At 37.8% G+C, this 24,571-nt stretch overlaps 1 protein-coding gene across 1 annotated transcript; it reads left to right on the top strand.

Moving 5' to 3' along the window:
- The first annotated feature begins 1,436 nt into the window (after window positions 1-1,436).
- LOC107082400 (endothelin B receptor-like) lies at window positions 1,437-24,282 on the top strand. The gene is made up of 8 exons (XM_015371071.1): window positions 1,437-1,612; window positions 8,765-9,229; window positions 11,998-12,110; window positions 12,195-12,399; window positions 17,065-17,214; window positions 21,575-21,708; window positions 21,827-21,935; window positions 22,444-24,282. Exons 2-8 carry the CDS (start codon window positions 8,843-8,845, stop codon window positions 22,582-22,584), a joined length of 1,239 nt encoding a protein of 412 aa, XP_015226557.1. The 5' UTR covers window positions 1,437-1,612; window positions 8,765-8,842; the 3' UTR covers window positions 22,585-24,282.
- Window positions 24,283-24,571: the final 289 nt, after the last annotated feature.

Genomic DNA, 24,571 nt, shown 5'->3' with positions numbered 1-24,571 from the left:
AGCACAGCCAAAACATGCAATTCAGTAGCAAGATAAAGAATAACAAGTCATAAAGGCTATACAATGAACAACTTTAGTGATAAAATGATTTTAAAGAAAATTACTTATGAAGCAATCAGTAAGAAAGCAAAGCAAAGCAGGTTTAGTTAACATTTAATTGTTAATTTTAACTCTAAATGTTGCTTTTAATCCAAGGCTATTTTTATTCTGGATTATTTGATTTGGAAGGATTAATTTTTCAGTACCGGTATTAACCAGAGCAGTTATTGTATCTTAAAAATTAATGATTTGTTTGCTTTTTTTTGTTTCCTTAATAATAAACTAACCAACATAATCTGCTCAGATGGAATATTAAGCAAATTATGTGGTAATTTTACCCGTTTTTTTATTAGAGTAATTGAGCTATTTAAACAGATTAGTTTCAGTAACAGAATATGCTATAAAATTTGAAATAATGCATCCATGCTTCCTCAGTGAAAGTGTCCCAGTTACAGAGAGATGATGTAAGCCTTTTTATTGGTCTGGAAATAAGTGTGATGGTCATGTTGTTGTTTTGTAACTACAGTGGTGGTTCTAGACCAAATGTTCCAGGGGGCCGGGGGGGTCAAAGGGGCACAGAAATGCATGAAGCAAAAAAACTGGGCTAGGTATTCAAATATATTAAAAGCTGCATGAAGTGAAATTTCTTCAATCAGGTTTAATTAAAATAATATGTCTTCTAACTGAAAATATTTATTTTTGGCTCAAAAATGTTCATTTGGATTATTGTTAAAATCAAAATAAAAGTCCCTTAGCATAGTTAAAAGGCAACTCAAGAAATTGCAGCTATATAAATATATAAAAAAAGATCAAATAAAGTTATTATTTGGAATATTAGGTCAAGATACATTCATCATTTAGGAATTTTAATTATTTTTAACTTCATTTAAGTTACAATTATAGTTTTCTATAAAATCAGAATTAGAACTAAAAAAAAAACTGATAAAGTCAGCCGTAAAAGTTAGATTTTATTTTCTTTAAAAAAAAAACAAAAAACAGATGAAAACTGGGATCCTATCTCTGAAGCTATAACCTAATTTAAATAACTAGTAAAACAGAATTTTTTAAAGAAAAAAAAAATTAAATCGATCCAAAAAGGACCTATCAGAAACCATTTATGCTCCAGCACATATCATCATCAGAATTTCTCTTAGTATTATGTCTTTAGTACAGGGGCCAGGACATGATCTAAGGGGGCACTGGCCCCCGTAGGCCCCTGTCTAGAACCGCTAATGGGTAAATATTTGAAAGGGGTAAAAAAGCGCGCAGATCTGTGCGTCTGAAGCGCATCTCTGTCGCGTGGAGCGGATCGGTTCTGGGATGTGATTGGCTGCTCCTGCAGCCTCCTGGGCTGCAGCTATAAAAGCAGACCTGGAGCAGAGAAGGAGCTCAGAGGGAGCAGAGAGAGGAGGACCCTCTGCTGCAGGAGGAGGAACTGGGATATTTAACACCGGGGAGATACGACTGAAACCTCGGCAATAAATCCTGAATTACTGCTGGGATCGGATCGAGTCTGTGGGAATATTGATCCGAAAGATTAGAGACGCAAAACCCGCAGGAGATCCGGGAATCAGTAAGTCAAGCTGTCTGATTATCTGCTGGAAATCTCCACAGACACTTGATTCCACTTTTTTTCTACCCAACATCAGATAAACTAACTTTAATTAACTTTTTTTTTTTTTTTTTTGCTTTACTTTGCTTTTTTTCTTTTAGTAATCAATCGATCATGATTGCACAGGGACAACAAAAATCTACTTTAAAGAAATTTCGTTTCACTTTATAATATGCATTACGGTTATTCCTCTCTAGTTGGTTTATTTCGGTTTAGTTTGCTCTGTTTTATAATGGTGTCAATTATTTAGATAATTAGTTTTGTTTCCAAGGTTATCTTTCAATTTCCAAATGCAGCTCAGACAATAAGGACTCAATACTTTTGGAAACCAAATTCTGATCGTTTTGCTCTGATTCAGTTGAATAATTTGTGTAAATTTGACTCAAACTATAGGCATTCAGGAAACCCTCTTTGCTGCTTCCCTATCATTGCACCTCAGCTGTGAAACCTTTTCTTTCACTTTGCATTTTAAGTGGATGCCTTCTCCTTTTATTGTTTTGATAAACTTTGCAGCAGGAGTTTTTTTTTTTTTTTTTTTTTTGGATGTGTGTTTAAACACTGTCAACACTCACTTCTTCCTCTTGCTTTGCATGTTCTGACCACCAGCAGAAAGCTCTTCCACCCCTTTAGGCAGCAGCCTGCCAAATTTTTCCCCTCCCTATTTTCTAGAAAATGGAGCCATAAGAGCTGAAGGTCAGAGATGGTTTGTAAAGCCAATTCTAATGGAATAAAAGGATCAGCTTCCTAATTAAATCAGAAAATCTTGCTCTAATATCCTAATAAGCTGCCATGTTATCCAACACAAAGGCATCATTCACAGGGTTGAATGTTTATACAAACGTAGGCCGAAAAAAAGAGAAAGAAAACTGGTTTCTTGTGATTTGGGCATCATCGTTTCCAGCATCAAAACCTTTTCAGGTTTTGCACGCTCTTATATTTGTCGTTTGGTTTGTTAACTGCATCTGTATCATTTAAAAAAATTGCCCTTGTTAATTATTATTAAAACATAGAGTTGCATGCATTTCTGTACAAAACTCAGCCATCATATTAAGAGATCTCCCAGTCTGAGAGGCTCTCATTGTGTGAACATGCCCTCTGATGGTGTGTTCCTGCTCTCTAGATATGTGCCCTTCTCAATCAGACGGCTCATTTATCCTAAGATGCCTCGGGGGCATTTTTTAGGGATACGCATGATTCTTTAGAGGCTCAGAGCCAAAATCTGTCCAACTAAAGAATCTCTGGACACACAGGAACCCTGTTCATCGCTGAACTTCAGTTATCACTGAACCATTTGTTTTTCCTGAGTTTTCTTTCACCAACCCCCACCTTCTTTATTTTGCAGAATGAAAAGAACATCCTTTATGTCCTCATGCTTGTGATTTTAATATTAATAAAGTGTGGGCGCGTTTGTTTTTTAAAAATAAACTTGAAACATATAAAGTCTCTGCCTTTAAGAGGGCAAATTTTGAATAAACAGTCTGAGCTGGAGTTTTAATAATAAGTTCATTTATCTCATATATGCTATTTTATACGCTATTTATGAATAATTACTAAATTATTAAATTGTTAACTTTTGTTAAATTTGATGAATTTGGCTTACAGCTAACAAAAAGCCCAAATTCTGTTTTCAGGCCAATAGAAATGTTTTATCTGTAATGCAGAGAAGCCAGTCTGCTGTGAAGCATGTCCATTTGCAGCATATGCTGAATATTTGCTCAGAGCTCAGTTTGAATAAATAACTGTGGTGTTAAATGGAGGAGATCAAGAAAACTTTACATATTTAGACAAAAAAGAAATCAGAAGAAGAGCAGTAATACAGTAAAGGAATATTTTAAATGTTCAAAGGAGTGGGTAGAAGTATAATCTTACTTTAAGCTTGGTTTATTAGAAACCCTCATCTGCCTGTTTCTCATTTTCCCTTTTAACAATGCATGGATTTTATATAAGGTTAGGTGATATCATTGTCATTGAGGCAGCTTCACGTTTTTTCCTTCCACTCAACTTTCCATTAACATTCAAGCATATAGCAGCGCTTTTAAATATCCCCAAAAGTCGCAAGTTGGCTTTGGATCATGTTTCTGCCGAGTCTCAGTTAGTCCTTTTGCTTTTTTACCAAACATTTTCCTTCTACTGGACTTCCTTTGATATTTAAGGATACAGCAATGTTTGAATAGCCAGCTTCCTTAGGAAGTACCTTTTGTGGCTTCGCTCTTTGTGGAAAAGGTCAATACAGTTTATCAATCTGTGTTATCCCCCTGTTTGCTCAAGTTATCACACTCCTGTGTAAAACAAGTGTTTTAAGGGTGCTATGTAACATTTTCCTAATGCTAATCTATCATTAATCTATCATCAAAATTCAGAGAATAATTGCTTGAAATATATAACAGTTTCTCTATTTGAAAAAAAACAACAATAAAATAAATTAGTTCTTCAAGGATACTTTAAATTGTTACTGCCAACTTTTAAATGTGAACATAAATGAGAGCGGGCTCAGACTGGTAATCTGTGATACCGGGCATTTGCCGGTCCGAATTTTAGCGTGCGAGGGCCGGCCCTCCTTAAACCATAGCGGCCCCAACACTTACTCTCCAGCCAACGCATCTACCTGTGACTGTAAATAATCAAAGGAGCTGAAGAAGTAATGAAATGGTAGCTACCTAAATGATGCATGCAGTATATATAGCCCTTCCTTGTCATGCACATCCTAGTGACGGTTGGAATATGGTGTCATTTTCTATTTCTTCAAACTGTAAAATCCTTGCAACAACTAAATTATAATAAAACTAAAATGCTTTCTTTAATCCAAACTAAGATGTTCCTCTTATATTTGGTGAATTTACATTTGAATATTTTGCAAAAATATGTTGCGGTGCATGATGGGATTTTGCATCTAAAGGCTAACATTTCCCGTCCTACGTGCATTGTTGCCAGGTTGGCATGTTTCCCAATCTGGCAGGTTAGGATGGCCATATATGGGTGAAAAATTTTTCCTTTAGATTTATGGCCTAAGAGATCAATAGACTTTGGTTCAAATTGGGCGAGATTTCGTATAACCAGGCGGTTTATGAAATTTTTTTGGGCTGGAAAACATGAGTCAGTGACATCTGGCAGCCCTGCTGATGTGGTGAGTGTGAACATTATGCAGCAGTCACTGTCGCGTGTTAATAACCAAAAGCCAGTAAAACCACATTATAGAAGTCTTGGTGATGGTTGTCATGTGATGCTTGAAGATAGATCGGTTAATCCACAATGTGTATTAGTATTATGTAAGGAGGAAAAAACAACCTGTTGCTGTGCACTGCTCTTCAGCTAGCTGAAAGATTCCCCCATCATTAGTCGCTAATTTTAAGGAAATCAAAGTTAAATGTGTTAAAAATAACTTGACCTGTGGTACCTCACACTTTGTTTTGTAAATGTTCATATCTTTTTACCAAAACCTATGCTACTGTAATTTTCCCATACCTGCCAATCTGAGCACACACAGTTTGCATAATACGATCAGAAATGTGTCAGGTACATTATTGTGGCAAAAGTCTTGGATAATTAGGTTTTCCTGGAAAATAATTACTCAAAGCAGACTATATCAGATTTTGATTTATTTCCAGCAGAATGCTAGTTCTTGGCTTTAATATTTAAAACAGACGCATCGCTCATTCCACGCGTTACAGTGTTTGCATAGGGAGGCTGTAGAAGTCTAAATTGGGATCAAATTATTTTATTTCTGTTTCCTGTAAATCTTCTCCAACTGAAAGTCTTCAAGAATCCCTGTAAGCGACATCTGAGTTTATTTCTATGTTGTTGTTGAGCTACGATAACCCTCCTGCTCCTACCAGGGAACTGGTTTCTGAGCCTAAAGCAACAGATAAATTCAGATCACTGTTAATATATCAAGACTATTGCATGTTTGATATAGAAATGGCTATAGCACGCTTTTTAACCTGGAAATGAAGCTTTAATATGTTTTGTAAAACCTGGCTTTTATAGTTAAAAAAAAAATGGTTGTTTTCCTGCTGTAGTTGAAAAAATAATTCAAATGCTGTGGTTGTTTATTTGCACTGAGAGGGGTCAAGATCTGAACTCAGCAACTCTTTAAGAGACATGAGCAGAGGCATTCTGATCTATGACTTTGACTGAGAACAGCTTTTAAAGACTAGGGTCTGGTTTAAATGGCGGCTTGAACCAGGAGCAGACATGCAGTGAATGCTTTTTAAAAATCGTAAAATATCTCACATGTCTGCTGGTACTTTACATGCATTAACTCTTCAAGATTGACCTTTTGCTTTTAAATTTATCATAAAATGTTATTACAGAAGACATTTAGGTGGTGGATGACTTGCCTAACCTTTTAACATAACTTAGTCCAAGCCTTCTGGACATTTTCAGGAGACTCCAGAACTACTGAAAAGGGACTCAACATAAATTAACATTGTTCTCTGGAGCCAAATAAAATCATGAACCAGCTCTCGTTTACTCTGACGACCCCTGAAAGTGCAGAACTCTTACCTTGAAAACTAGCTGAACTTGTCTTTATTTGTAAGACAAAAGTTTATTTTTTCCTTCCACCTCGGTGGTTAAGGTCCATATGTAAACAAAAAGTTGCTCCGCCAGACACTGAATTGGAATTGACCTGAATAATTTTGAATATAGTGGCAACCATTCAAAATGGCCCCTCCCAGTCAAACGCCAGCTGAATGGCAGCTCACTTCCCTCCAACTGCCAGCAAAATCCCCTCCAACTTCCAGCCACTGGAGTGACCCCACCTTGCATATTTTTCTACTCTGACTCCACCCCTTCACTGATTTACAGGGTCTGACCAGAGATGATGCTTCTTTTTAGATCTTAATGTCCACAAATCATGACAGAGAGATTATTTTAGTACAAAGATTGATATTTAAAAAGGAATTGTAGGGACTAGCCAAGGGTCCCTACGTTATTTTTTAAATGTATTAGTTTAAAAATAACCTTCACTTAACTGGATTTATTGTTTGAAACTGATTTAATTTGCCTTGAAAATGAATTTTTCTCTCGTTCCATACTGTTCTGGGATGCAACTACTGTTTGCCAGTCAGTTGCCAGGTCCCCCAAATATAATGCTGACCAATGGTTAGTATATCTATCTCTATATCTATCTGACTAAAATGAAAGCAGCAACCTTCTGAGCCCCTATGTTTCCAGCCTTTTTTTTCAGCTTTTTTATTGTCATTACACCGTCACAACTACAGAACAATGAAATAAACTCTCTGCATTTAACCCATCGCCTTGGGGAGCAGTGGGCTGCCATGGTGCGGCGCCCAGGGAGCAGAGTGGGTTTAAGGGTCTTTCCTCAGGGACTCGGAGTGGCAGTCTGTGGGAGAAGGGCTCAAACTCAGAACCTCTGGATTCAAAGCTCTATGCCCTAACCACGAGGTCGCTACTCACTCAAAGGGTGCCCCTTAAGTCGGCACCAACAGTCAAAAGTCGGATGATGTTGACCCTCTTTTTGCATCTCGATCTACCAGGATCTGGCAACTATTCCAATTGGACCAGAAAATGTTTCTGTTGATGTTGGCATCTTAACCAGAAGTAAATATTTATTTTGGATACATCAATATTTTTAAAACAATTATTTACATATTGTACTTTTTAAATAATTAAATTTATTCCTTTTTTTTTTTATAACACAGTTTAGAAGTACTGCTGCTGCAGCAGAGGACTTTACATAAGTTTACATGATCTTGGAAGATATCATTATCTAGGGTTGTCCAGATACGATTTTTTTTTTCTGATACTATATCGATAGTTCCGCTTTAAGAATTTACCTATAAAATATTGATCTGATACAATATTAGCACAAATCATAAATGCTGTTATTATTTTTTTGGAAAGTATTATGTTGAAAAGGGCTTGGCGAAGTAATATTACTAAAACAGAAAACCAATTGTTTATAGAAACTTTAAACAGAAGCAGAGAACTTCTACCAGCAACCTGTATTAATGTTTTGTGTTAATGTCAGATTGATATTTGATATTAATATCTTATCGTGATACACTTCTCATTAACAGAGTCTAATTATCATCTGTACAAGTGTCCTGATTGGCTTGAGCTAACTGCAACAGCTACCTTTGAGATGGTAAATGCAGTAGTTGTGACACCAGCCAAGCTTATTAATCTTTCAGTGCTTCAGCTCAAAAAGTGGTGAAAAAACAAAATTTTAAATGGTATGAAATGTCAATCCGTTAATCTTTGTTTGATTACTCTGTGCCTGCAGACCTGGATGTCTGACACAAAATGCATGTCTGAACGTCCGCCCTAACCCCTAACCCCTCAATCACTACATAGAGTTGGGACTATATAGTGGACTTTACATTGCACTAATTTAAATGAGCATTGGGACACATGGCCACTACTTTTCACTCCCTTTTGGTCACATGACTCTGGCTCCCAGCACGGTGCCTGCACCATCTTTGTTTTCTCTAACCCCAAAATCAAATCACATGATGCTTTCCAATATATCTTTGCTCGTCTAGTGACCATTGATGTGCACTACTTCTCAAGGTACAATGTGTGAAATTTCAATATGAGTCCACTTTTTTCATCTACTAGATATTCAAACACATATAAAATGGAATACTCCTATAAATTCTCTATAGGGCGGACATTTGGACACAACCAGAAAAAAAACGAATTTTTGATTAAAAGGGATTATGGAAGTGAAGGTAGAAATAGACAAACCAAATGTTCAATACAACTAAATACAATATCTAAGTCTTATTATTAAGAATAAAGTTGGGCTGCATGGTGAAGGCAAATTATTATTTAGGGCTTTTACTCAAAGTGAGGGAAATAAATAATAGAGTGTTTTTCTTTCTTAAAGCTTTGCTCAACTCCAACTAAAAAAATGTTTTTAAAAGTTGTTTTCATGAGTTAAAAGATGATAAATTTGTCTCCAATCCCAAGGTTGCAGGTATAGAATTTGTTCTGTATTCTTTTGAAATTGCTATAACTTTTATATATAAAAAAAAAAATTCTAAAAACAGGAATGAACCTGTTTATAGAAATATGCTTTTATTCTGAAAGTCTGTAACAATGTTTCTGCATTCGTTAAACACAATGCTTGATGTGTTTCTCCTGCAGGACACACGGGTTTGGACAGATCCCGTGCAACACCTGGTGTACCCCAGAATTATTGTAACAGCCGGAGGGTTTGTGAAAATGAGAGGCGTTGTGCTGTTGTGTCTCCTGATGGCGGCGGAAGCCGGAGCCTCCAGGTTGGTCCGTGATTCCCAGAGCGTCCCCGACCCCTTAGAGACCTCCAAGGGCAACGTGTCTGTCCAGCTTCCACCCCCTCAGCCGGGCCGCCCACGGAGCCCTTTCCCCCCCATGTGTTTGAAGCAAACAGAGATCAAACATGCCTTCAAGTATGTGAACACCATCATTTCCTGCCTGATCTTTGTGGTGGGGATCATTGGCAACTCCACGCTGCTCAGGATCATATACAGGAACAAGTGCATGAGGAACGGGCCCAATGTTCTGATTGGCAGCCTGGCCCTGGGAGACCTGCTTTATATAATCATTGCCATCCCCATCAATGTGTATAAGGTAATCTGATTTTCCTAACTGTGTGTTTGACTTCGGTCTCCTTCTGTTTTGTGTGACATCTTTCAGAACTGAAGCCAGGAAAGAAAAGCCTTCCTCAGAATCAATCATATTACATTAAAGATTCCAGTTTATTTCATTTACGCTAATTAGATTTATATTTTGGACAGGTCAGTCAAAAATAATTAAGAATTCAGGCCTTCTTATTCTAACTGTTTATATTTATTATACAAGCTTGACTCTGGTTCCAGTTTAATGTGATTTAATCCAATCACTTTAATGTTAGATGTTTCCTTTTGATTCATCCAGTCATCAGACCATTCTTATTAAGTTTTTCATTAATAAGTTTATTTCTCATAACTTGGGTTTAAATCTGCAAACAGTCATTCTTTCTTAAATCTTTCACATTGGATAAGTCACAATATTTGGCTCCAAGTACTCTGTTGGTATTTTAGGTGAGGAATAATCACAAAGCAACAGGAAGAAAATAATTTCTACACAGTATGGAGATAATTTTGGGCCATAAAGTTTTCATTGTGTATTCACGCTTTTATTGATGACTCATGTTATATGTCAACATCAGTCGCATACATCCAGAATATTGGTAATGTATTACAGATAAATCCAGTTTCCAGATTCCCTGAATGCAAAAGCTGGGAATATGTTGTTCAGCTGCTGAGTTGAGTCTCCATTTCACACCTCCGCGATTTGAAGCCCCGCCCTCCACGCCAAAACAGAACTATAGGTTTGAAGCCGGAAAAAAAATCATCTGAAAAGTAGCTTCTGACTGTTTTAGTTGCAAAATGTTTTTTTTTCCTGTTTCAGAATTTTTTTTATTGTTTTTTTTTTTTTTTTTTGAGTCTTCAGTTGCAAAACAATTTAATTCGTTGAGTTGGGTTCAACATAATTGTTTTGGATTCGTTTTTTTCTTTTAAACAAACTTTAATTTTTCAGGTTACATTTTTTGTTGTTTTTTTTTTTTACAAAACTTTTGGCCCAAATCTAACTCCGTAATATAACCGCCTTATCCTGACACACGGTGAATAAAATAAAGGGTTGAACATTGGTTTCAATAAGGTGGTGAGCATATAATTCAGAGTTTAAAACAACTAACCTGGATAAGAAATTACAGGCCGGACTGACTTCAAACTACTCTTTTATCCACATGGTGACATTTATGAGTTTTTAACTACTGTGAGATAAATGTGGATTAAGTTAGGACAATTTCTATAGATATCTGCAGGTTGGACACTATTTCAATAAAGTTATATACATGTATTATATAATTCTATTCGAGGTAAACATGCCAAAAAAACATACAATAGAAGATGGGAAAAATCTTGATCTCAAATGGAAGTTGGGAAGCTATACTGTATGTCAAATTCCTTTACTTGAATTTTGTTGGAGAGATGTGGTCAGAACATTTATTACAGCCATTTAAAAAGACATCAAAGCAACGGAGACTCATGTTGGGGACTGTGGCACTAAAGGAGCTAACCATTTCCATATTTTCTAGTATTTACCTGTTTACCCGCCTTAGTGGTGACAACTAGCTTATCTATAATGCATTTTGGTGTATAACTCCTTGCTTATTGTGATGGTATTTGCCTACAGAATATTGATCAAACAAACTGGAGAAAAGCAGAAAAGCATTTGCTCAGGATACTTTTAGTGGTGAAGGAGAAATTCATTATCAGGAAGTGGCTAAAATTGGATCCTCCAACCAAGGAAGAGTTTTTCAACGTTATTCAAGAAATCTACATGAGAGAAAGACTCATTTAACAGTAAAGTCTTTCTGGACAAATTCTAGAAAATATGGTCGAAAAATGCTGAGATGGTGTACCCTGGTCCATAGGGTATTATTGATCTCTGCCTCTTTTATTTCTTGTTTTTTTTTTCCGTTTGCCCCATTTTTTTATGACAAAAAAGTTTTAAAAATTAAAAAATACATATAAAAGTAAAGAGGTTTGCATGGAAGAAGGAGCTAAGTTAGAGAGTCTACTAATCTATCCTAAACAAACCTGAATGATAGAATGTACAGAACAAAGATATTGTTAAAGGAATGAGAACATACACTGACCACATTGTTCCTTTTTCATGCGTTCCTTCATCAGAAGGAACAAAATGCAATGAAGTCAACATAGAAAACTCTTCAATGATGCTAAAGCTTAGAAATTCTTCCACCTGTGCAGAAACTCTGAACATAAAGTTCAGAGCTAAAAGGAAAACTTTGTATAAATTAACATAGCAAAGGTCCAGTCCTAAGATTTCCACTTAGCTCAACTTAGGTCTGTAAATACCCCTTCAGGTTGTCACGACGATATGCTGGGGCACTTCAGATGGGTTTTCTTTTTCCAGAAAAACATAAAAAAAGATGGTTAATTTAGTTTAATTTTCCAATGTTGCAACCTAATATGTAACGTTACAAAAAAAGAGGAAATATGTGGATTTATTTTGAGATGATGGTTAATTTATTTCCCTTTAGAGCCGCAAGAATAATTATATGTACTGGTGTGTTTGTTATTACTTTCTCAGTCCAGACCTGAACTGGCCTTATTTCCCCCCAAATCGCAGCGAGGAGCCGCCATCTGCTCCAGCTTTTGGCGTTGACTAAATTAGCTTTGGAAGAATTAAAGACAATAGGATCCATCAATGAACCTTTGAGTGATCTCTCTCTCTGTCTCTGCCTGTTTGCACAGGTGGTACTCACATCTCTCCTTTTACATTTTTTCTCTCTTCCATCTATTGTTTTATTATTTTTTTTAACACAGCTAATAGCTGAGGATTGGCCGTTTGGTGTGTATGTCTGTAAGCTGATGCCATTCATCCAGAAAGCCTCAGTGGGAATCACCGTCCTCAGCCTGTGTGCCCTCAGCATTGACCGGTGAGCGGATACACACACACTTCCTGTTAACTAAAAATATGGACATATTTGAGCTTGAGTGTCTGTCTTTACATTCCTTTATAGCTACCATGCTGTGACTTCATGGAGCAGAGTGAAGGGGATGGGGATCCCACTGTGGAAGGCGGTGGAGGTGACCCTGATATGGATGGTTGCCGTGGTTCTGGCCGTCCCAGAGGCGCTGGCGTTTGACATGATGGAGATGTCATACAGGGGGAACAAGTTGCGCATCTGCCTACTGCACCCAGAGCAGGCCACTAGCTTTATGAAGGTAGGAGGCTGTTAATATGGATGTTTTTCTTTGCTGTTGTGGGGCTGGCTATTATTTTCAGCCACTGCCAGCTTTATGGATATGGATTTTTTTTCAGTTTAAACTCAAGAAATGATCAAACCAGTCAAATTCTGCCACCTACTATCATAAAAATACAATAATTATGTTTTTGTGATGACAACCATATTTGCCTTTCTTGCTGAAGATTGCTTCACAAATGTCCCATGGATGTCAGTTCCATGCATGGATTTTCTCCTTTTGTTCACAATAATGCACAGACAAAGAATATCTCTGTGTGAGATATTCTTTTTTCCTGGGTCAAAATTAAAATTTCAAAGCTTTTCCTGAAGGAAAAATAAATCCTTACTGTGGTTCCTGGTTGCTTTGTTTGATGTGCTCGTTTTAGGCTCTTGGTTTGCTTGCTATCACGAGAAACTGAGTTTCCCAGTCAAATGGGTCGCCCTGTACTGTAGGTCCCGTTGAGTTAAACAAACAGTGTATCCCAATTTCTCTTCTCCCTGGCCATAGGTTCTGACAGTTCAATTCAGTTCAGTTTAACACACGTCATTTACCGGCTTTTTAAAGAGACAATTTAATCAGATGTTCCACTCAGATTGGATCAAAGTTTTCTTTCTAAGGAAAACCAGCTGATTGCATCCAGTCTTTGACTTTACAGGATCCTCTCGTCCTGGATGAACATGTGCTGACAGTAGAGATTTGCATTTTGTCGTTAAAACTTCAGCATTCTCTCATGCCAAGCTTACATGCAGCTACAGTGGAGAGGAAAAACTCCATTATAACATAAATACATTTTCATCAAAACCAGGCTTAGTGTTAGTAGATGAGGTGGACTGGGCTTAGAGGAGATAGAAGCAGACAAACTTCAGAAACATAGAATCACTGATCCATAAATACGTTGAATACTTTGAATTTCATATTAAAAGGGATAAAAGAGAACTCATACTTTTAGTTACAGTAAAAGCTGAGCCCAACGATATGTCTGGGAGAGAAACAGGTCTAAGCACTGAAAAACAGGCACAACATTACCATCTATAATGAAAGCAACACAGTCATAGATATACCTCTGGATAACCTGGACATCTCTAGCCATAAGCTTTTTTTTTTTATTAAAGGAAAACATTTCTGCATCAGTTAGATACAGTGATTGTTCAGAAAAGGAGCGACATGAGGTTGCATCCAATGAGAAGAGCTTTCAAACAGTGGGCGGGACTTATTGCCAGCATATATCCTTGGCCTATGCCGTCATGCATAATTTAAGAGATTATCGCCTTGATTGTGAGACATCACCTCACACTGTGGGACATTACTGACTTTTTCTCTTCTTTAAAAGGTCATTTTAGAATCAAAAATTGTAAACTAACAAAAAGTATTATGGTCCAATTAATGGTAAAGTGCATTTTACAGAATTTGGCACAGGTGGAAATCTTTTTAGGCACAATGGGCCAAATGGTTTAAAGACCTGAAGCATCAACATACTGTATCCTATTGATGTAACACATACTGTCAACACCAGGAACAACAACTTCATATGCATGCTATAGTTTAAGCCCAACCAGTGGCATCTAGAAGATCTTTTTTTTTCATATCCAATGTGATTTGGGATTGTCCAGCTTTTGTGCACAAACTAAAAGGCTGGTGATAATTGGTTCATTTCCACATTTAAACAGGTTGGAGCAAAAGGAGCATCATCACATTTAATTTATTTTAGCTTTCCAAGTTAATAAAAAACACATTTAGTAAGTAAATAACCAACAGTGTTTTTATGGAGTCAGTTCATCTTTTTTCTCTTAATGGGAATCTGTTCATTTTCCTTATATTTTCCTGCATTATGGAGAAAAATAATCAATAAAATGCTTCTATTGAATTAATGAAATTGTGTATTACTTCTTGAAGACTTTACAGTACAAATATTATATTTTCTACAAGTCCATAAGTCTGTGTTAGTTTTTATCTATCAGTTTTGAAAGTTAATGCAATACTAGCTGCAAATTGATGCATGGCCACTGCTAAAATACATTAAAAACTAGTTTCCAAGGATGTTATTAAATAGGAGAGTTTGTCTGTGTATTCACAGGATAATGTGTAAAGTTAGGGATGGATTTTAATTACATTTTACCAGGGGTTTCCCTCATGCCAAAGACCAATCCATAACCTTTTGGCTATGATTCAGATCATAATCTGGATACAGGAATGTTTTTAAAAGGTTCTCCAACATTGCGAGATATTTGGCGGAACAAGCAGTTCCCCCCAAAACCAGAGGGGGGCAGCAGTAAGTATTGACAGCCTCAGCATCAGAAAAGTCCTGAGGTATTTTACTGAAGAGAACAACACAAGAAAAGGGAACGGTGTTGGTTTGTTAGCAGGATCAATTAAAAACTCATGACCGATTTGATGGAAATCTTTTTTACCAGAGGTGGGCCTCGTGCCAGGAACAATTCATTCAAATCTGGTAATGATCCTGATCATTTGTGAGCTTTAGCTACAGGTGAAAGTCACAATTTGGGGCAAAATTTGCTGCTTGGCAGAGGCCTGAGCTGTTCTAGGGTTTTTCTAGTAAATAAAATATTATATTTAGGGGTGTATCGATACAAAGTTTCCCTTTCCAAGATATTTTAGGCTAGATATATTTCTATATTAATTTTTTTGGTTGATATTGGACCAATATCAATATGGGACATCTGTAATCACATATTGTTAAAAAGGCTGTACTAGGCTTAAAGGTTTTGTACTCTTTAGCTTCCTAAATGTTTCAGATCCTTTCTTCATGCTTTGCATGTTTGCAGCAACTTCCCAAAGTTATGCATACCCCTGGAAGATCTAGAGTAAAAATGATTTTCACTCAGCACAGAACTTTTTGACTGACAGAGGGAAGGAGCAATGCAAAAGAAGTATCAATTTAGATTTTATTCAAAAATTTATTATTTTTTAAATGATTTGTATTATTTTCAATAAACAGCATTAAAAGTATTTATTTGCATTAGCTCCAGAAATAAAGATTTCAATTTATTGCTGCAGAGATTTTTTTATGGCAAGCTCAATAATGAGCTTGAAGTGATTCTTTTGCTCAGTCCAGAGATCATTTATTGGTTTTACCACTCCACTGCTACTTCCAGAAGAAACATGTTGGTATAATTAAAACACCACCATTTACCCAAATCTGCCAATTTCTGGGCTTAACTGCAGATTTTGCTTGAAATTTTCCATTCTTGCTCCTTTAAGGCTTGTTCCTCAAAGCCCATTCTGGTTAGTGTGTCCTGTATGGTTGAGTGAGGTCGTTATGGTTAAGATATAAAATTCTGCAAAAGAGATTGGGCCTGAGTTTATCCACAGAAGTGTAAAATAAAGTCAATGCTAGTTTTTACCGAGGTGTTTTCATTAAGTGAGGCCCAACCAAACAAAGAGTCGATCTTTGAGCCAACCAGTTTCTTCAACATATTCTTTCTGTACAAAATAAAGAGGAGGACTGGCCGACCTTGTGACCCATCTGTTGAAGCAACCCCCTCCCCTTCACATCAAATTTGTCATGTTTATCGTCTCAGTTTAGCATATGAACAGGTCAACCTGCGGCCTTTGACAACAATGCTTTTGATAAATAGAGCAAAAACTTTGCAAAGACTTGGGAATGTGATAAAAGGTTATCATCACAGCCTGGTCCGTCACTTCATTGGCGTCACGCATGCTTGCACAGTCTCTAAACAATCTGAATTGTAGATAATTGAATATTTCAGTCCAGGAACAACATGAGAAGAAGACTGACTCTGGTATTCATTGGTAATACAGAGATTAAACATGAAGACAAATTACTTTGTACGCCGACAATACCAGGCGCTGGAAGAAAGGGTTTATCTATCATTTGAGATAAGAAGGCAGAAAACCTCTAAAAACACTTTGATATTTATTGGAGCTGCTCCCTCCTCTTTTTCTGAGAAATAAGAACCCAGCAGCAGACCTGTGTTCTCATGCATCCTTGTTCCTGATATGTTCCCACTCTTCCACCTCTGCGGGGTAGAGGTAAGGAGGGAAACCTTTGGATTGTTTTCGGCCTGCACCTGGTGCTACTTTGAGTTCAAATGTTAACAGAATGGTTCACTTCAAAGCACAAAGCCCGGACATTCGGTTCGTTTAATCAGGGCCTCCCTTTGTCTCTGCCAGAAAGCAATCACAAAATCCTACAACACAACGCAGCACAGCGCACGTAAATCATCCTAATGTGACTGCTTCTCGTGATCTTCACGGTGCATTTCTAACGCCGCACAGGAAGACGGTAATTGCAACGAAATGTCAAACATGTGACCTCTTTATGTCAGAGGGAAAGACCCAGAGTCAAAAGTTTACAGTAAATAGAAAAGTTTTTCTTTTGTAATTTACTGAGCAGGGATCACTAAAGTGGATCTAAGGAGAATCTTATAAAACTAAGTCCATTACCATTAGTTATTTGAGTGAGGTATACACTTTAAATTCTCTTATTAAACTATAATCAGAGCAAAGAGGAAGACAAAGATGAATAACTTTATAATTTTCTAAGCTAAATGTATTTTTATGTGGGCATTTCAGTGTTCAGTCAAAGCATGTTTAGCCAGAATAAATGATTTTCTGCTCTGTAGATTAAACTGCAACTGGTTGTGTGTGGATTTTCTTTTTCAGTTCTACCAGGAAGTTAAAGATTGGTGGCTGTTCGGCTTCTATTTCTGCCTTCCTCTGGCCTGCACAGGGATCTTCTACACCCTCATGTCCTGCGAGATGCTCAGTCGCAAGAAAGGCATGCGGATCGCACTGAACGACCACATGAAACAGGTAGGAAACAGGTGCTTTTATGTTGGGTCGTGGTTAAAAGTTAGGAGCAGTCAATATCCTACCTTCAGTTGATGGTTATGGCCAAAATATAAGACAGCATTTATTGGTCTTTAAATAGAGTTACCCGGGGTCTCATTTATAAAGCTTGAGTTCACACAATACAGGGCCTGAAAATTGGGTACACCAACTTTGGCTCAAAGTTGTGATTAAAAAAATAAAATAAAAATTGCAGTGAATTGAAACAGCAAACTCTGAGCCATCAGCACAGGTCCCATATTTTGGAGAAAGGCAACACAGATGGTGATTGAGGGGAACTGAACCCAGATTAACTCACTATTTCTCTCTGTTATTTAATTTCACTTTTTATGAAACTGAAATCATAGATTGACTTTATCAGATCCAAAAATATTGTAATTTATTTTGGTCCTGACACTGAGAATAAAAAACACAGCTGAAATTCAAAATTGAAAATATTTACATAAATTGTACCACATATCAATAAATAAATGCAACATAAGCCCCATTTATACTACCCTTTTGAAAACGTGCCAAGATCTGTCTGAGCATGGTAAAAGAGATAACTGTTGAGTGTAAATGGAACGCACAACTGAACCGGACCGTGCCAGACACAATCGCACCGCGATTAACTAGTACTAGTTCACCTGTAGGACTCGGCACGGTAACCCCGTAATCATGCAATCAGACATTAATAAAATTATTAGCTTCCCTACCACACGATTGCCACATGATTTCCAGTGATGATTCTGCTTTGCAGTGTGATGAACCTCAACGTCTGTCGTTGTTTCCTTCGTCTGTAAGCCCTGATTAGACCATCATTTGTCGAATCCACTTCTTAAAAGCCGACTCTGTCAAGTAAATTTACCCAAAGCTGCCTTCTTCGCCCCACTTTCCGCAAACAACAAAATATCACAATTATTACCAAACTTTCTGAATGTTACTGTTGCCGCCATGTTGATTTGCTTGTTTCCAGTAGAGAGCAGTAATACCGTAAATGGTCACTAGGAGGCGAGGAACCGTGCTAGCATGATCGGTCCGAACTCTGCATGGATTGGTTTTCAGAGGGTAGTGTAAATGGGGCTAAAGTGTGAGAAATCCACATGAATTGCTTTAACCTCTTAACATCCACCTCATTTTGGGTAATCCTCGACTATTTTGCATACCCACATGAAAAAAACAAATAACTTAACAACTGTAAGCCCCAAATACACGTGCAATACATTATTTGAAAACTAACACCCTCTAGTTTCTGAATATGTAAATAAAATTGGGTGAGTAGAACACAGACCAACCTGCATCAGTTCAAACATGACTCAAAGTTGTTGTTTTTTTTATTCTCAAAATGCTAGGTCTTTTTTAAACAGCAGTAATAAAAACATTCTTGAGGGAAAAAAAGCAGGTTTTATTGTATTATATGTGTTCTACATCATGTCAACCACAAATGCAGAACATTTCAGACCTCTAGCTAGACCTCTAGAGGTTAAACATTTAAACCCGTCATGCATAATGGTGCACAAGGATGATAGAACTATTCCGGAAACTTTGAAAATGGGAGAATTGGGAGCAAACTCATTTTCAGGGATAATCAATGTTTCCTGGCCCAGGATGGTGACTGGTTAACAGCTGATCGGACCAGCTGGACCCAGGCCATCCCTGTTCATTACAGGTGTTAAACAGGACGAGGTCAGGGAGAATTAATCCAAAGTGCAGGATACTGAAGAAATATAAATACTGTAAAAATAAATAATCAGTTAAAACAGAAGTTTAGAAGTTAAAACATATCCATAAACTATAGATCTAAATATTTGGGTGATAAATGGACGAGGATTCATTCATTCATTCATTCAGTACTTTATCAAATTTATCAAAGATTAGGGTTAGGTAATCTAAACAGGACTGTTCTTGCCTGTATTAAAGGTGGGGCTGCTTCGCCAGATTATCTTTTTGTTTTGACTTTTTAATTAACTAGAGCTGTTAGAAACTCTGTTGCTTCGTGTATAATAATGCCTGAAGCCACTTTTAGGGACAAAATACTTGAGTGAATTTATCACTAAATCTGGGATGTTACAACCTACAATAAACGCAAAGCTGCCGGTACAGATTGGTCAATCTGATCAGTCTACATCAGACTATGAAGGTATAATTACCGCTTCCTACACCAACACCTTGGTTAAACTGCGTGGTTTTTCTATCTCTTGGCTGTTGTTGCCATTGGAAACACTGAAAATCATTGCTCAGCTTGCTCATTTAAATACACAATGACATTCATGCTGTTGTGTGCATGGACCATTTATGTTTAAATGTGGGTGTGAAGCGGAGCAAACATTGGGCAGGGGGGCCTTGGAAGCAAACTCTGTGGCACAGCTGTGATCTATAAAGGAAAGTTGCTTGGTTTTGTGCCTCCACATGGTTTTAAAAATCAAGAAAAGCATTATTCCAGAGGTTATTGTGGTTTATTCAGATCGAGTTTTGCCAGCCTAAGTCTTTGCATTTGGGATTTTACAAAATAACAGCAGCCTGTCGAGTCTGATGTAGAACTTTTGAGGTTTTTGCATCTTCTCTGTGCATGGCGGTAAAGTCTCTGAGACTTCTAGAGGACTAGTAACCACTATAAACCTAACTGGTGAAAAATATTTCTGTAGAAAATGTCACTGCCTCTTTAAATACTAATTACTTTGTTTCCAGACACCTTTATGCCTCCTGCCTTTGTTGAGGACAGGACTCTTGTTAATAATGATTTATTCATTTATAGACTTTTCCTCTCAAACTCTAGTAAAACAGCAGCATTGTTGGCTTCTCTGTTTTTAAGAAATAATAACAACATTTAATTTTTTTGTATGTTTGAGAGTCCAGGTTCGATTCAAATTTAAAGGAATAGTACACCCAAAACATGATTAGCCTTCATTTTCTACTCACCCCCATGCTGAACAACACTCTGGAGTACTTTTTTGATATCTCAAATGCATCTGGAGATCTGGGAGGCTTCTTGCTGTCTGCTGACATTCAAATAATGGAGGTCTATTGTGCCCGAGACAGAAAGGTCCATAAAAGTCCACAAAAACGTGTCAATATTCCTCCATACTGCTCGTCCAATGTATTCCAAGTGTCCTGAGTGGGTAGCATCCAGAATTTACTCGAAACGAAGTCATTTAGAATGTTTTTAGAGCATAAACAGTAGTGTATAAGATTTCCTGAAAGCGCGCACATGCGCGTTCACGACGCTACGGAAGCCGGCAGACCAAACCAGCGCATTCAGCTCGGCAAAGAACTCATGCTCTTCCTCAACACTGAAGTCCTCAGACATTTTTCTTTCGTTGTTTCTTTCTTTGCACAGGTAAACAGCACATTTCTTTTTCTATGCTTGCATTATTGGCAGAGCAGACGCTGAATGCGCACTTTCATCTGGTTTTTGTGGACTTTTATGGACCTTTCTGTCTCGGGCACCATAGACCTCCATTATTTGAATGTCAGCAGACAGCAAGAAGCCTCCCAGATCTCCAGATGCATTTGAGATATCAAAAAAGTACTCCAGAGTGTTGTTCAGCATGGGGGTGAGTAGAAAATGAAGGCTAATCATGTTTTGGGTGTACTATTCCTTTAAGAGCGTGGTAAAGTTCACTGTTGAATTTTATTGGTAAATTAGTTTACATTTCTTTTACATCCCTATAGGTGGAATAATTAGGTTCATTTGTCAGAAAAGTGCACCTCTGGTAACTTAATTAATTGAAGATAATTTATAAATTATGCATTAGTATTTATTTTGAGTAAGTATACCTTATTAATACTAAATACGTAACCTTGATTATTAGGTATTTGAAATAAACAGGCTTTACTATACAAATTAATATCTAGAATTCTAGAATTCAACTTTTTGTCATTCCACTGTCACAAGTACAGAGCAACGAAATGAATTCTCTGCATTTAACCCATCCCCTTGGGGCTGCCATTGTGCGGCGCCCGGGGAGCAGTGTGGGGTTAAGGGTCTTGCTCAGGGACCCAGAGTGGCAGTCTGTGGGAGTGGGGGATCGAACTCACAACCTCAGGATTCAAAGCCCAATGCCCTAACCACTAGGCCGCCACTAATATGAATCACATAAGGTTATTTTATTGGTTTGTGTTAGAATATCTCTAATATAAGCAAATGCTTTGTATGTAATAAATGTACATACATATTCAAATTTGGGGGAAGTACTTCTGTGAGTTTGCAAAATTAACAAATTCAGAGGTTTGTTAAAGAGTTAAAAATATGGACTATTCTGAACTTCTCCGCTGACCCTGTTGTGAAACATCCAAACCTCCTCCTTCAGGAAAGTGCTTAAGCTTCTCTGTGTCTCTGGTGTAGAGGAGGGAAGTGGCGAAGACGGTCTTCTGCCTGGTGCTGATCTTTGCATTCTGCTGGCTGCCCCTTCATCTCAGCCGTATTCTGAAGAAAACAGTCTATGATGAAAATGACCCCAACCGCTGTGAGCTGCTCAGGTAGGGACACAGATTTCCGCCACAACGCTCATTCAATTCTGACGAGAACCCATTGTTCTTGGTTTCTCTGGCTTCCTGTGCTCTTTACAGTAAACTCTGTCCTTCCCCCCTCTGTCAGTTTCCTTTTAGTGATGGATTACATCGGCATCAACATGGCCTCTTTAAACTCCTGCATTAACCCAATTGCCCTCTACTTTGTCAGCCAGAAGTTTAAAAATTGTTTCCAGGTAAGAAGGATCGCTTTGGCTTGAACATTTTCCCATTTTGTCACGTTACAACCAAGAACATCCACATATTTAACATATGAAATCCTGAAAAGTGCAGTAAGCATTTGAATTTACCCCCAAGAGATAATACCTTGGGTTTCAAGTTTAGGTAGATTGAATGGAGAGTCTCTCTGAACATCATTTAAGTATTGCCATAGATGTACTGATGCATTAAGGTCTGGATTTAGACTGAGACATTCTGATGGATGAAGACTGAGGGTGAACTTCTGATTCAGTTTCAGGCCTTCTGCAGATTATCTTGCAGGATTGCATTAGCATTTTGCCTGTTTCCCACAACTAGAGAACATTCTCCTACCTTTGCAGCATCCCCAAGCCTCCTAAGCTGCATCCTTATATTTTACACTGCAGTTTTATGGTTGTAATGAGACAAAATATAATAGTAATAAAGCTGTAAAGACGTTTATAAAGCACTGGACTCTTATCCACAGTACACCTTCTTGTGTTGTAGTCTTGCCTATGTTGCTGGTGCTACAGAACATCTCCTCTGGACGATCGGTGCTCCGGGAGTCACCTCAAGCGATCGTGCAATGGGAACGGACTGGATCGCTCTAGCTCCCGCTCCAGTCAGAAATACACCAGCTCCTCATAAACACACACACACATACACACTCACTCCACTTTCCAACAACATAACCCACATTCCCATCAGCCTTCCCACCAGGAGAAACAGCGGCGTCACTGCCAACATACAGACGATCACGTCCGAGTCAGGAGTGGGAAACGGAGCTGGGTGGAAGTCATTCCCTCTCAGACTGAAAGACTCATCGGTCAAAACTACAGGGCTGTTCCTGTTCAGGCCGTTATAAATCATGCAAAAGCTGCCAAAGCCGGTGACACGTGTTTGAGGCTGGTCCAGAGGACACAAAGCCTTTCGGTGGACCCAAAAGGTAATGCATCTGTAGAGCACGTTAGCTCAGGCCATTTGTAAATCAATGTACAGGGTTATTTACATGTAGAATACAGACTTTTGCCTATATATAGCCACAGTGCTTCATGTATTAGTTAGCACCGATCAGCCTTATTGGTGACATTTTATTACAGCTTGGGGAAACGCTCAAGATAAACTGTGACGCTGAGTCATTTGAGACTCAAAGGACTGGAGCCTTTGGGAGTCTGCATCTCTGAGGCACCAGTCGCTGTTGAGATAACAAAGACCAGCTGCTGCTTATCTGGCAAACACGTAGTCGGTGCACAAAGCTCCAATGCAATGTCCAATAGATCTCCTGGCAAAACGTTCCCGACTGTGAAACTCACAGTCATGTGGAGAAATGTTCAGTGAAAGTCTTTATCTTTATTTAAGTCATAAGGGGGCTGCTTATGTCGAGGAAAACAAGAAAAGAAAAACACCATATGATCCTCATCATGCATCGTGTATGAAGCTATTCCTGGATTCTATTTTTCAATGAATGTAGGATAAGGAACGTGGTAGGGAGGTGTTCAGTTGACCTTTTCAAATGTTCCACCTCAGTCAGAAAGAGCTCTTGTTGCAAAGAGACTTCATCGGTCAGAAGTTGCTTCTGATGTTTTTTTTTGTAGTTTTGCTATTTAAGAAAGTGAAAGACTGAAAGTGTATACAGCTGACTGGGTGTTTTAAAGAGACTGTGTTCCTTTAACTATATTATTGCAATAAGAGCTACAGATTTGTCCCCGGTGGTGCCTTGCAGCAGGGTGATTGACTTTGTCTTCTTTTTAAAAAACACAATTGTTTATTTTGTAATTATCTGAACCTGGGAGTCCAACAGTTCAGTTGAAACCAGATATTTACATGAATTGTATATTATTGATGTTTCTATACAGAAATATGAAAGCACATCTATTTTATTTGCCTGAAATTACAACAGATTAATCACTGCCTTTCTAAGAATTACAATAGTAACCTTATATTTTTACCAAATGATAATTCTTTCTTTTTGATGTTGTTTTTACCTTCTAAAATCCGAATTTTTCTAATGCTTAGTAGTCCTAAACTGCAGTACTTTGGGGGAAAAATCTTGGTATCCTTTCAAAAGCTTCTGTCAATGCTTTGCTTGATTTTTGTCCCATTCCTCCGAACAACCTTGCTGTAACTTAGTCGGAAATGTTGCTCCATTTTGTTCACACACATCTAAGTTCTGCCAATTAATGTTCTACAGCAGGGGTCTTCGATATTTTCCAGGCCAAGGACCCCAAAACTGATGGAAAATGGAGCGGGGACCCCCTAATTTCATATATATTGATGAAATTGTGTTATATCAAACTGGTCCTATAGTCACTCTATTACAGATGGAGTAATGTAACAAAAGTAATTCCTCCCTGGGATTATTAAAGTATTTCTGATTCTGATTCCTGGTTGATGGGACAGGTGTTGTGAATGAAACGGTGTCCAGCTTGAAAGAGCTCCTGTGTGTCGCTGAATGTGTGCATTGATGACTGAAAGACATCTTCTGCCTCCATTTATCTGTTTACTACAGTACTAGAGTGTTGAATTCATGTTAATGTGGATTCAAAGACATTTCAGTTAGTGGAAAAAAATTGCAGGGTGGTATATAAAAAGAAGTCTAATCAACCAAAACTTTTGCGACCCCTATGCAGTACCT

Source organism: Cyprinodon variegatus, unplaced genomic scaffold, assembly GCF_000732505.1.
Source record: "Cyprinodon variegatus isolate N-32 unplaced genomic scaffold, C_variegatus-1.0 Scaffold52, whole genome shotgun sequence".
Lineage (NCBI taxonomy): Eukaryota > Metazoa > Chordata > Actinopteri > Cyprinodontiformes > Cyprinodontidae > Cyprinodon > Cyprinodon variegatus.
Note: the sequence above shows the minus strand (reverse complement) of the source record. Positions and strands in the feature narration are given on the sequence as shown.